A 13,847-nucleotide genomic window follows, 5' to 3' on the forward strand; every position below is an offset into this window, starting at 1 on the left:
GTGATGGCATGGTCGTGCATCAGCTCCAGTCCTCTCATGGCCAGCACTGTTTCCTAAAACACTCAGGCCATCACCTCTCTGAAACCCAGGTGGAAAGGACAACTATCTCAGTTTCCCTGCATAGTTGTTTGTAACTGTCACGCTGTCTCTGTCAGTTCCTGCTGCTGTTGTTGTCCTCTTAAAGAGATAAGACACATCAGCTCTCCTCCACAAGCTCGCTGATTAGCATTCACATCGTCACAATTCACCCGTGAGGCATCCTACCAGCATGAGCATTAACATCGGCATCATTAATAGCATGATCTCCACTCAGAGCCGTCTCTGCCAGACGCCACCTTTCTCCAGCTATGCTGCCGAATGTGGCTGGAGTGGACGTCACCCCTGTTGCAGACAGTATTCATCAGCCAGCCTCATTTGCACCCATCTTATTATTCATTGTATAATTTCATATGCTTTCACTGACATGGCTTAGGACTCATTTAACATGCTTCAGTGATGCTTTCCACAACTGCCTCGCCGACAATCTGTGATAGGCCAGAGATACGAGCAATTATGTGGCCAATGAATTAAATCTGTCTATATTTCTCTGGAGGATTTACTTGTGCTGAATTTAGCAAAGACCCAGGTCAACTCATCTCCATTTTCGGCCCCTCTCCAGTAGAGGTCACTCCATGACACAGTGTGACACTGGAATCTGTGTCAGTTTCTGAGGGATTATATTCTCTGACATTTAGTTCAGATGATTTAGGCTTCAATAGAGGTAGTTTAAGGTTTGTGAGGGGAACAAAAACCACACAAGTATGACAAAGCCTGTTGCGTGATTTTGTGCTCTCGCTTCATGCCATTTACAGATGTAGGACAAATTATGGGAAAAACCTGATCAATAGGCAAAACAACATAATGAATGTGGATGCATCCACACACCACGAAGGACCACTGAATGGTTTGATGAAAATGATCTGAATCATATGATCTGGCCTTCACATTCGACATAGCTGCTATGGGAGATTATGGAGCCACTTTGAAGATGGTGCTCATCACCAGCATCAAATATATTTTGGAGTAATATGTTCTTCCCTCCAGCACAGACTTACAGAGTCTGTGCTAAGGCACAGTGAAGCTTTTCTGGTGTCTTGAAGTGGCTCAACACATTAAGAAGTCACTTTATGTCAGTTTTCACCTTAATCTGTGATGCATCTGGGTATTAAAATTTATATTTTGGTCTGTGGAAAAAGCACTGAAGTCAGGAAATCCTAGATTTTCGTGCCTTCCCTCTCTGTCCTCTACAGTGATTATGCTTTCCCCTCTCTCTCTTAAGAACCCTCTGTGATTCTCCCTCTCTCCTCATTCCCTTGCTCCTTTCCCAGTGGTGGGGTCAGAGGGCCTGTCCTCTCCACTGGAGCCAGTTGGAGTGACGAATGGCAACACAGCGCTGCCAGCGGCCCGCAGCACAAACAGTAAACAGAGCAAGGGTGAGGGTGGAGGAAGACGGCGGAGGGGTGTGATAAGAAAGAGAAATGAAGAGCAAGAGTAAACTGGGAAGAGGAATCGGGGGGCTTGCCGCAGAGGACGAACACTAAAGGTCAAGAGATGTGCAGAGGCTTGCGTATCTCTATTTGGAGCGCTGGATGGAAGAGTCTGTTGCTGAGATCAAATCATATGTTTACATCCTTTTTAAATGTATTGTGTCTATTTATTCCAAGGTTGAAATAGCCTGAAGTGTTCAAATTTTCCACGAGCAAGTAGTGTTGCACTGGTGGCCTGATGTGTGCTCATCTTGTTGATGTCTCCTTTCTCTATCAGATGGGAATGAATATAGAGCCTCTGTTTGCCTCGCCAAGGAGAGCAGACTACAGGCAGACAGAGCGACAGCATTCCTCTACATGCAGAGTGCATCACGTCTGTCAGCATGTAGCCACGCTGACGCACTTTGGCTGGAGTCACCAATGAGCTCACTCTCAATTATGCTTATCTCGGTGTCATTTGAGGTGTTAAAAATGCATTAGACTCTAGCTCAATTATGATAGCTCTGCCTGTTGTGACTAATACATATTTAATGGAGAGTAATACAGATTATTGAAAACTGTTTAATTGCATTTTAATTCCTCAAGATCCCGCCTGAAGAGAGAGGGTGACGAGGAAATCATTAACTGCATTAAAAGCCCACTTTCACAGGGCCAGGCATTCCCTGCCTGTAAGCAAACAGCATGTGGCCACAGAAGATAGTTCATTTTACATGGGACGGCAGTGTGACTTTGATGATACTTGTGGGTTATGTGATATTTACAGAGTATCCTTTGAGTCTTTTTTTTTTTTAAGTTGCTATTGCTTGATACTTACGTAAGACTCTGTCACTCTCCTTGCCCCTTTCTTTCTCTCCCTGTCTTTGTAAATCATTTCCCCAGGGCCAGTCATTAGCATCATCTGAAGTTGCCATGTCTAACGTCGCTTCTCTGATGTGCCAATCTAAAAAGCTAGCATTGCTTTGAGAATCTCATAAGCTCCACTGAAACAAAAAGATAGACAGAGGGAACAAATTCCCTGTATTTATAGAGAACAGTTGACATTGCAGGGACTCTGAGTTTGGTGCTGAAGCAGGTGCTGCACCACACACACACACACACACACACACACACACACACACACACACAAACACCAAGTCTTGTCGCCACCTCAGCCATCACTCTGAATGATGTCAGTCAAATTAATTGCTGTTCCCTTCCCGTGGCATGCTTGAGGAGGTTTCAGAGAGGCAAGGACAGTCCGGGGCCCAGAGAAAGCAGGCTTTAAAGGACAACTCTGTGTGTGTGTGTGTGTGTGTGTGTGTGTGTGTGTGTGTGTGTGTGTGTGTGTGAGAGAGAGAGAGAGAGAGAGAGAGAGAGAGAGCTATCATCACAGTACTTACACTCTTCCAAACTGAAATTTACAATCACCTCAGTCTCCTTGTTCCAGCTGTGGATCAGATTTCATGCTTAGTTGTTGGGTGTTGTTTCAATGTTGTTTCAAGTGTTCAATCAATCACTTGAGGGTGAAAAACAACTTCAGTGCAATGAATGAAAGAAGCAAAGCCAACAGTGGAGATAAAGAGGTGCCACAGTGGTGGCTTCATTTTATTATTCAAGGCTATTCACGACTCCAGACTGGGCCCTTCACTTTGCTAATGATGGCAATACATCACCAGGCTGAACAGACACATGAAGTTGCAGAGTGAACTTTTGGATGTGAGACACAGGTGGTCCCCATAAGTATTTCCCTTTAAACTCTGTTGTGAAAAATGTTTCAGGAAGTTTGATCTGTGGAGGTCAGCGCGGCACAGCCTATTACACATACACCACACAGTGGATTTGACTGGACAAACACACTTTTATTAAGCTTGAAGCAGACGCTGCAGCTATTTTCTTCTGTCACGAGTTTAACATAAAAGCATGTATTTGTTGGTCAGACCTCTATAACACCTGCGTGTTCTAAAGAGATCGCTTTTAGCCAAATGCAAACCCCTGCAGCTTTTGTTTGTGTTGTGAATGCTCACTGACGCTAACTGATGAAGCTAGTTAGCGCATGAAAAATAAATACAGTACATCAAATTGTGCTTTTACACGGGGTTATGTTTGGGACCATTTCTTGACCTGGACCAGGTAGGCAGACAAGAAAGCTAAAATGCGCACTTCCCAAAAAAAGTCATATAAGGTCTTAAAATAAATTAAGGTTAGAAATTGTATTTAATTTACTTAAAATTTGCTGTAGTTATTAAATTTGCTGATGGTGTGTTCAAGGCCGATGGGAAAACACACGAGCCTACTGTAAAATGTCCAATAGCATGTATTTGTTTGATTAACTTAGTATTCCACCATTGATACAAGTTTTACATTACATTTAAGTTACCTTAGCTAGCTCCAGATGTTGGCGTCTGGTGTCTTTTCGTTATTATCAGTTGTGGTTTCTTGCCGGCTAACAGGTTTGGGATGGGCCAAGATGGGGAGATGCAAGTTTTTTGACAAATGGTTGGAGGAAGGTAAGATTCAGAGGTGGTTTGTGCCGGCATGAAACCAAGTAAGGTGTAATCTAGACTTTCGCGTTAGGGAACTTGGAGATGAAATGGTACCAGACACCAGAGGTACACAGCGACAGCTCGTGGGGGCTATGCTAATGCTCATGTGAGACTTCTTCCAACTCCCTCCCAACTTCTCAGCAGTCAGCATCGAATAATTTTGCGTCACCTCCAGAAACTCAAAGGGCTGAGGGGCTGTAGGGTCTTCACACAGTCAGCTGGCACCATTCATTCGAGTCAAATGACTCCATAAACTGTCTTTTCTATCAAAGAAATAGTATTGTATTCTTTGGGTCTTCAATTTCCTTGGCTTTAAAAGCAGTGAATTTGAGTTTAAAACAAATTGTGCCACACGCCTCTTAAACAAACTGTCCATTGTGAACACCCAACAGTTTACAGACTGACTTCCTCATTCAATTTAACTTATTGTTTGGAATTCAAACAACTGGTCAAAACTTGGAAATGATGATAAATTCAGCCTGCAATCACTTGCCCTGCTGCCCACAATACACTCGGCTATTCGTTTTCCTAATTTGAAATGTAGAAAACAAGCAGCCTATGAGTGAGGAAGCATTTTGGATTATAAAAATCATAAGTAAGGGTAAGGCTGCTTCCTGATTATGTAGAAATGCATTACAGAAACGTATCATTCAAGTGAGGCAGCAGACGCATTAAATGAGTGGAACATTTATTCTGCATCATAGTTGAGGATGAGGTGCTGTTTTCATATTAATTCAAACTAATTGTGTCTCAGTTCTGATACTTTGCAAGGTTTGAAAGAGTCTTAGTGGACAACACATTTTCTTGTGCTGTGAAGGATTATTAGTGACATTTCACGTGTGCTCATTGTCAGCTTTGCTTCCAATTCCTTCAGGCTTCAGTAATGTGACGAAACTGTGGGCTGAGTTACAACAGGACTGATCGTCTATCTGCTCGTGTTTCTTTCCACATCAGGTTTCATTGTGGTCAGTCTTCCCAGATGTCAGCAATTACTTTATTGAGTACGCTTTTATAACCATTAGGAATGATAGCCAAACCTTTGAAAATAAGATCTAAGTTTATCCAAGATCGTCCTTTAATAATTCACCTTAAAGAACAAATTCAAACTGATTGACCTGAACATAAGTCAGTCAGTTACACTTCTTTATCAGCCCAATAGCCAAAGACATGTCAAGTGGATCAAAACCATTGTTTAGGTTTGTGCCTTTTCTGTAAAAGAGGTCATCAGCTGTTGTTTATGAAAAATACAGGACACACAAAGTGATACGAGACACTCATCCATAAAATACTTTCAAGCAGTGAAACAAATAATTTATGAGGTTTCTATTTTATGAGGTGCTTGGTTTGAAGTTATCATGATTTGACATTTGGAGTATATATATATATATCAATTCTGCACCACTTTCAGCAATGAGATGTGGCACATGCAGTCTGAAAAGCTGCATTTTCCAACTTTACGTCCATGAAAAATTACATAAGATCGCATTTGTCTGTCAGTGTACACTTCTCTGAACGTTTCAAATCACAACATTAATGGATGCAAAATCAGATCTTTAATCTTCAACCTTAAGTCACATTTGGATGTAATTTATCTACATATGCAACTATGCAGAATCAGGATTTGGTTTGACGCTTTACCGCTAACCCTTGCAGAGCACAGGATGAAGCGTAATCAGTAACCTTATTTCTGTGTGCTGTCATGTAATTTGTTGTAGTGTGCATGCTGGCTGCTGCACTGTATTTGGAGGAGCATATTTTGACAGTGTTTGTGCTTATGTACGTGTGTGTGATGATATTGAAGAGAGCAGTGTCTGACAGCATTAGGAAGTGTGCTGCCCAGTCATGGGATTATCTATCCCAGGGGCGTGTCAGCACCGCTGTGCTCACAGCTCCCTGGCACAACAGCGGAGAGTCTTAATCTCAATCCCCCAAATCCCCTCTCCTCTTTCAGGAGTGTCTTCCATTTGAAGACAGTGTAGCAACCACTGTGAGCATGGCAAGCTCACTCTGACAGTTTTCACGCAGACGGGCCACTGGCCTGATGCAAACAAGGGTACATATGGGGTCACCGTATCCTTCAGTCACACTAAGCGTCAGCACAGAGAGCAGCATCCTCGTTTGAAGTCGATCAGACCGGCCTGCACAGGAACGCTTGGACTCTTAGCATTAAGGATGAGTCAGTGCTGTGAGAGAGTCGTGAGTCATTTCTTGTTTAGACTGACTGTCTCTATGTTGTGGCCTCCTGGATACAGTCTGTGGCAGCCCAGCAGGATGGAGAAGGCCTTGCGGAAATCTGCATTGAAGGCATAGATGATGGGGTTGAGGGAGGAATTAGCCCAGCCGAACCACACGAACACGTCAAACGTGGTGGGGCTGATGCAGGGGAAAGCCTCCCCTCCGCTTGACTGCTCGCAGAAGGGCACCATGCAGTTGAGGATGAAGAATGGGAGCCAGCAGCACACAAACACCCCCATGATCACAGACAGCGTCTTCAGCACCTTGGTCTCCCTTTTGAACGTCATTTTGAAAGAGCTCTCCGACTCTGCAATGCTGGAGCCTCCGCCCATGCTGTCGTGCCTGTTCTTGGCACTTTCGGCCGCTCGCTCCAGCGCAGAGATCCTCCTGATTTGTCTGTGGGCGATGCGATAGATCTGCGTGTACGTGGCCACCATGATGGCCACGGGGATGTAAAAGCTTATGAGAGAGGTGGAGATGGCGTAGGTCCTGTTCAGGCTTGAGTCACAGTTCTCTGGACTGCGGTATGATGTAGCGTTTAAACCTGAAGCGCCAGAGGACCCGGTGAGAGGAGTGTATGTTTTAGTTTGGGCCTTGTGCCAGTTGAGCTGCACCGGGATGAAGGAAATAAGCACAGACAGCGTCCAGGCCACACTGATCATCACATAGGCCACTCTGGGTGTCATCTTCCTCTCATAGCGAAAGGGGCTGGAGATGGCCCAGTAGCGGTCCAAGCTTATCACACAGAGGTTCAAAATGGACGCCGTGGAGCACATAATGTCGAAAGCCACCCAGGTGTCGCAGAAGGAGCCAAATGGCCAGAACCCGGCGATCTCCGTCACAGCCTTCCAAGGCATCACCAAGATGGCGACCAAGAGGTCTGACACAGCCAGCGAGATCACAAAGAAGTTGGTCACTTTGGAGCGCAGATGTCGAAACTTGGTGACCGCGGCACAAACAAGCGTGTTTCCCAGCAAGGTGGTGAGGATGAGCAACGAGAGGAAACAGCCAGTTAGGACGCGGCTCGACGGAGCCTCGTCCAAAAAGCCGCTGTCGACGACGGTCGTGAAGTTCATGAGATCCATCCCTGAACACGTATGTGTTGGGAGAGTTCATTTAAGTCATACTGAAGATTTGTGCTACATTATATCCACAGGATTAGAGTCTTGTGCTCCAGCCTTGCAGAGAATCTCCATCATTGCATCTTCTGATGAATGATGAAGGCTGAGATGTTTGAGGCATTCCCTCTCCGGGCTGCACATTTGCCTCCTGACTTTATAAATCAGATTTGACATCATTTGAGCTGCACAGCTGAAGCAGTCGCGGTAACTTAATTCCTTGGTGTTATGACTGTGAGCTCTTATGTCTGCCCAGTTTGTAGGTCCCAAATTACTGTAATTTTAGGAATCTCTGCTTACTAAAGTCACCAACAGCCCTGTGGATTAAAGAAATGTATTATATAACATTATTAATTTAGATAATAGGTCTTGCCATAAAAATTGTTAACATACTTAATCTTCATTTTGGTTTCTTTATGTAGGCTCTGCTTATACATACTTCTGTATGTCATATATCCGATTACAGTATGTTTTGCCATGCCAAAGAACCGATTTCAAACAGCACTCCATTGGCTACAACTGTCGGAGCAGGATTTTCCCATGAGCGCATTGTATTTATTAAGCCATGAATAATAAAGAGTCACAGCTCCCTCCATGTTCCCTCCCCAAAATGCTCTTGTACTATTTTCATCTTAATCATCACACTCACCTCTTACTCACGAAAACAGGGATGCGGTCAGCTGTGGTTTCATTTCACATTTCAAAATAAACGTCCATAAAAACTTAGCAGCGGAAAGTCAATCCAAAAGAGAGTCCAGCCCCCATGTCCGACGCAAACAAACCAAAGAACAGCCCAATTATATCCTCGATGTCGCTGACCGCTGTCTACGAATAAATAACACATGCAAGCAGTCTTGAAATGTCACTCAGCCATCAGCATCACCGCTGGAGCTGCGTCCTCCTGCAGCTTCAGCGCGCGTCTGCGGCCAAATCCTGGAGACTGTGCGCACCGGCGCTCTGACGTTGTCCCATTCAAAGAAAGTGAAGTGTGCATGGAAGCACGTGACTGTGGCCCTTTGGCGACCAAATCCGCTGTAGTACCTCATGTACAGCAGGTGTCGGCTGACCTGTCATGAGTGGCCTCCTGTGCAGAATTTAGAGGTTTAAGACATCACAGTGCCGTTAAACCCGCCTGTCATCAGCAGTGCGGTCTCCTCATTTAACCTGGTTAAATCTGCGCTGTGGTGCAGTTTAATTAAATTAATATGCGCGTTATAAAACTAAATCAGGACAAAGGCCAAACAAGCAGGGGCGGCGTGTCGCTGAGGCCATCTAACGGAGAAAGGGAACGATTGCGTCTGCAGAGGGGAAAAAAACGGGTCCTCCTGTGCAGGGTTTTGATGAATGAAATAGAGATTTTATGAAAGACGGGTTTATGTCCAGGGAGACGATTAAATCAGAAACTCACATTCTTCATCCACCCGCGCCAGAGGTTTCATGTGCGGACCAATGTCACCTTCAGTCGCAGTCCTCATTTCTGTCTGCTCCGACGGATGAATCGTTGCCTGCTTGTAAAAAATCTTGGCAATATCAGTCAGCATGCTCATGGTTGTTTCATGCAGCTCAAGCTGGTGTCTCGCACGCAGAGCATAGTGGGATGCAGAAACAGTCGTGACATGCCAGCTGTCACCTTCCAGTGATTTAAGTGCTTCTGACGGGAGGAAAAGAAACAGCTTTGACCCTTTTCCATGACAAACATCCACACTGTAACACGTTTAATAGATGGGTTAAAGCCATGAGACTGATGTGAAGAGGTGAGGAGAATAATAAAATAAGAAGGAATATACTGTATTTGACCCCAGATAATAATAATTAGTATTATTAATCATAATAATGTGACATATTTTATTTATAACAGAGGAATAGAGGGTCCAGTATGTCAATTCATCACTGAGTTAAACAATGGAAAATTAATTTTAAACTACTTTGATAATCACTTAATATTTTTTTAATAGGGGATTTTTTTTCAAGCAAAAACTTCACCTTCTCAAATGTGAGTGCTTTTTTTGTCATCTGTGGTGGTATGTTTTTCAGTTTCGGATGATTTGAAATATATTTCAAGACATCTTGGTCTATGGAAATTATACATCTTGCGTTATTTTCTGACCTTTTACGTACAAAGTTAAAACCAGGAAAGCCAATGATGATACATTTCAATGCTTCAGTGCTCCGACATTCACATTTCAGGAGGAGGCAGACGGGGATGTTGTAGTCTGCTGAGAGCTGAGTGTTAATACACAGGAAATCTTATAGGAAGAGGTAGATGTGCAGATCGATACCACTTTTCACATTTGATATTTTCAATGCCAGGCTACAACCAGGCGCCAGTTAGCTTAGCTTGGCATAGCACAAAGGTTAGAAACAGGGGGAAACGGCTGGTTTAGCCCACAAATTAACACGTTTTATCTTATTTGTTTAATCACGACAAAAACCACAGTGTAAATACAATAGTTTGTATTTTCACAAGGGCTTTTGTGCCAGATTATTTGCCATGTTCTTCTCTTCTCCCTGATTGTTTTCTGTCATTCAAACTCTTTGTTAGAAAGATTCTTATACTTTTGTGTGATCACCTCGTACTGACCTCATATCATTATCTGTGTGAGAGTTTGTGTTACTATCTCATGTTGACAGAGGTCACGTCCAGGGGAGTGAACGCCAGAGAGGAACGGAGCATTTCAGTTCCTCTCCTCAAGGTCATCTCACCTGTTTGCTACTGTATGACAAACAATGAATTGTCTTCATCATGAGAGTGGCAAGAGTGCAAGCCTCCACCTATTTGGCATTATAAAAGTCTCATGTGAACTCTGTATTATTGAACATTTACACTGCATGCTCTCTGTATTAACTTGTTCCCTTGCGGCAAGAATAAACAATCTACTCCTATGAATTCCAGACGGTGTTCCTGAGTCTTCTTTAAAACTTTTCCTAGTGCTGCTCCTTGCTTCGAGGACATCAGAGATGCAGCAGCAGCCGGACAGGGTCGAAAGTTCAAAGGTCAGAAGTGAGACCAGGGTAGACAGGAAAGTAGAGGTGTATTGTGGGCCTACTTCAGAGCATCTGTCTCCACCCGCCTTCACCTCTGCTTCAAAGCTGCAGCTGCGGCTCCTCTAACTCATGTCCCACGCAGTTCAAAGGCTCTGGTGGCACGCACAGGCTGCTGCTGCTGCTGCACAAACTGTGGGTTAGGGTTACCAAGACATGCTGACAGTCAGTTTCTCTGAATTTTACTTATCTAACAATGTAATGACTCAATGAGTAATTTGCTCTCTTCAAACACAAAGATGTGAGTGAGAAGATGTGTGAGAAGAGATAAGGCAAACCGCAACTGCAGATTTTTTTTTCCACATAATCTTCTCGCATCATTTTCTTAAGGACACTGAAACGGCTTCAAATTCTTTAAGATCTCCTGTGTGGCCGTTCGAGTCAAACTCCTGAGTGTTTTTAGTGTGATGTGGGATGACAGGAACCCAGCCACCCGCAAAACAGCCAAGCTCTATGATGAAGACAGACTGTTCTAGGAACCAACATGTTAGAAAACCTCAGCTGTCTCTTTGTTGCTGTGTGTGTGTGTGTGTGTGTGTGTGTGTGTGTGTGTGTGTGTGTGTAGATGTGAATACACAGCCCTGCATACTTATCAGTCATGCATATCTGTTCATATGAGGCCATGTGTGTTTTTGAATGCTGGCATGCAAACATGTCAACTCCTGCCCGTCTACAGATGGGCAGCATAGATGAGAGAGACAGTAATTCACTTCAGCTCTCTCTTACTCTGTCTGCCTGTTTCCTTTTTCTCTTGCTTGTAAAGGCACTTCTACCACACTTTCACACGGTGTGTTACACTTCTGGGTCAAACACAAACACTCCCTCTCCTTACCTGCCATGGCATTACAACCTGTTAGCATCTCAGTGCTTTTTCAACATGCAAGACCGGATTTTTGCTGACATAAAGAGAAAAGAGTCCATTACTTTTTGCATTTAAAAGGTTTGATTTACAAACACTCCGTGAGAAGAAGTTCTGAAAGTAGCTGATTTATTTCAGGACAGCAGCACAATATTTCTGAACAGAAATAGCTTTTTTCACATTGTGAATATTACTTTGTACTATCCAGTCGGCTGAATTTGTCATATGAGATGTCTGAGGAACTAAAAAAATAAATAAATAAATAAATACAATAAATATTCAGAAATAATACTAATAAATACATAAATGCCATTTTTGGAAACTTCTGAAAACTTAAAGCTGTATGTCTGTCAAATACTGTCTAATACATTCACTGGTCATGTCTGTCATGGCATTTTATGTGAAAGCATTAGGTGAAAAAAAAAAAAATCAGCAACAATGAAGCTGCCATGCAGAAAGAGAAAGAAAGACTCTTCATCTTTTCTTTGAGGAGTTTAGTGTCCTGAGGAAAGTAACATATGGCTTAAAAGGCATCAGACGGTTTCTTGTCTGTGTCATTCGGCATTCTTGGTCATTCTGGAAGAGGAACAAATGAGGGTTCGGTATTATGTAACATCGTGATAGCCACTGCTGATACGGCAAGTAAACAGTAAGAACTCACACAATCCTATTTTTGCTGGCTTACCTCTTGATGCTCTCCCAGAGCCTCCAGGTTTGCCTCAAGTTGTTGGAGAATATACCTGCTGTCTTCATGCACTGTCACGTTGTTAAGAAGGTGCTTCAGCTCCCTAACAAAGACACCCACACAGGAAGACTGCAATGGAAGAATGACATGACCTAGTTAGGCTATTCCAAATTGAAACATATGTGTCATCATGAACTGAGCTCAACGTAAGAGGAACAACAACGCTCGGTCTAGATCATTCAGCCTGCTGATGGTGTAAAGATGCAATACTCACCGCATTTGCGTGCATATCTATGGAGGGCACACGCAACATCTCTGGCTATAGGGACAGAAAATAGATTCACAGATAAGAAATGGATATTTTAAGTGACATTAATGACTAACAGTCATTGACGGTTTAACAGCAGACACATGAAAGAAAATGTGATAATACCAATGCATTGTACTTACAGATTGGATACTGCCTTTGACTTTGTAGAGCCTGTTGAGCACCTCCAGTCCTTTTATAATCTCCCCGTTCAATTTTATGTTTGGCTTAACACAGTAGCAGAGGTGCAACAGGACAACAAGGGCAAGCACGCACTTCATCATACTGAAACGTTGTCTCTCTCTCTCTCTTCCTTCACAGCTTCTTGTTGGCTTAAGCGTGAGTCTTGATGTGAATGGTGTCTGCCCATTCTTCTTATATACAGATGTCGGCGAGGAAATGCAAGTCACTGATGTCATCGTCATGCACACCTACCTGGAAATGCAAGTGATCACTCATTTTTTTTGATGTCATGTAATGAGAAAGTTAGTACAAATTAGGCCATGATAAAAAAAAAACAATTATCTTATGGCAAAAGATAAAGAAACTATCTTCCAGTAGAAGAGGAAAAGTTATTTAATCACCTCTGTTACGAGTGAACACCCAAAATCTTGTGTCACTGCATTCTGTTAGAGGACAATCTTGATGAGATAATTCTACATATAACATCTAGTATGTTGCCTTAAGTGAACTTCTTCGTTTGTCTGAACACAAAGAAAGCTCAATATTTAGGAACTTTATGTACAAATGCAAATAGAAAAGGCCTCCAATATTCTGTTATGACATATTAAACCTGTAAATTAAAATATATCAAATCCAATAGCCACAAATAGGGCAGTTTTGAAACTTTGAATGTTTAGCTTTGAGGTTTAGCAGTGTCCTTCTCTTTTATATATCATGGTACAGTACATTTCTGTTAGAAGTCACACTCTTTTTTTGTCAACTGGACTTAGTTTTCTAACCTAAGACTTTATTGATCCCACACCTGGGAAATTAAGTCGTTACAGTTTTAAGTCATTGCTGTAATTTTTTTAAAACAGGAAGTAGGTGATCTCTCTGCTGACACCACTCTGTATCAACAACTTCTCAGCGACTTCATTAGTGACTTGATGTGCTGTTCAAATTTCACTTACTATTCCAAACTTCCTGTCCATTTAGGGAAAAACTCAGAGGTCTGACTGCAAATATGTACCATGGCAACCTGCACCACATCTTACAGGTAACATCTACACAATAACCAGTAAAAATGATTCCTGTCCACTACTACAACTGTTAGAAATGATCATGATCAAGAGCTAAATATAGCATGTTCTTAGAGTATAGGGAAGTATGTTCTTGAAGAGAGAAAAAAAAAAAACTGACTTGGCAACCCTGTCTGCTTTAGTCTGTGGTTTCTTCAGTTTCTGTGGTCAGAAAATATAGATAGCAAGTACATTTCCGGCTACAGTGTATAATTATTAACCATGGGTGATTTCATAGTTTCTGTGTTACTTTCCCCACGTCAAGTGGTTTAATAACACTGCTGTCTTTTGCTACTATGTCAGTGGTAATTT

General features: G+C 42.8%; 1 protein-coding gene across 1 annotated transcript; it reads right to left on the bottom strand.

Moving 5' to 3' along the window:
• Window positions 1-3,127: 3,127 nt before the first annotated feature.
• On the bottom strand, window positions 3,128-8,304 carry drd1a (dopamine receptor D1a). Its single transcript, XM_076739814.1, has 2 exons — window positions 8,051-8,304; window positions 3,128-7,718 (listed from the first exon to the last, which is right to left on the bottom strand). Exon 2 carries the CDS (start codon window positions 7,366-7,368, stop codon window positions 6,250-6,252), a length of 1,119 nt encoding a protein of 372 aa, XP_076595929.1. The 5' UTR covers window positions 7,369-7,718; window positions 8,051-8,304; the 3' UTR covers window positions 3,128-6,249.
• Between the last annotated feature and the right edge of the window lie 5,543 nt (window positions 8,305-13,847).

Source organism: Chaetodon auriga, chromosome 9, assembly GCF_051107435.1.
Source record: "Chaetodon auriga isolate fChaAug3 chromosome 9, fChaAug3.hap1, whole genome shotgun sequence".
NCBI classification, from domain to species: Eukaryota; Metazoa; Chordata; class Actinopteri; order Chaetodontiformes; family Chaetodontidae; genus Chaetodon; species Chaetodon auriga.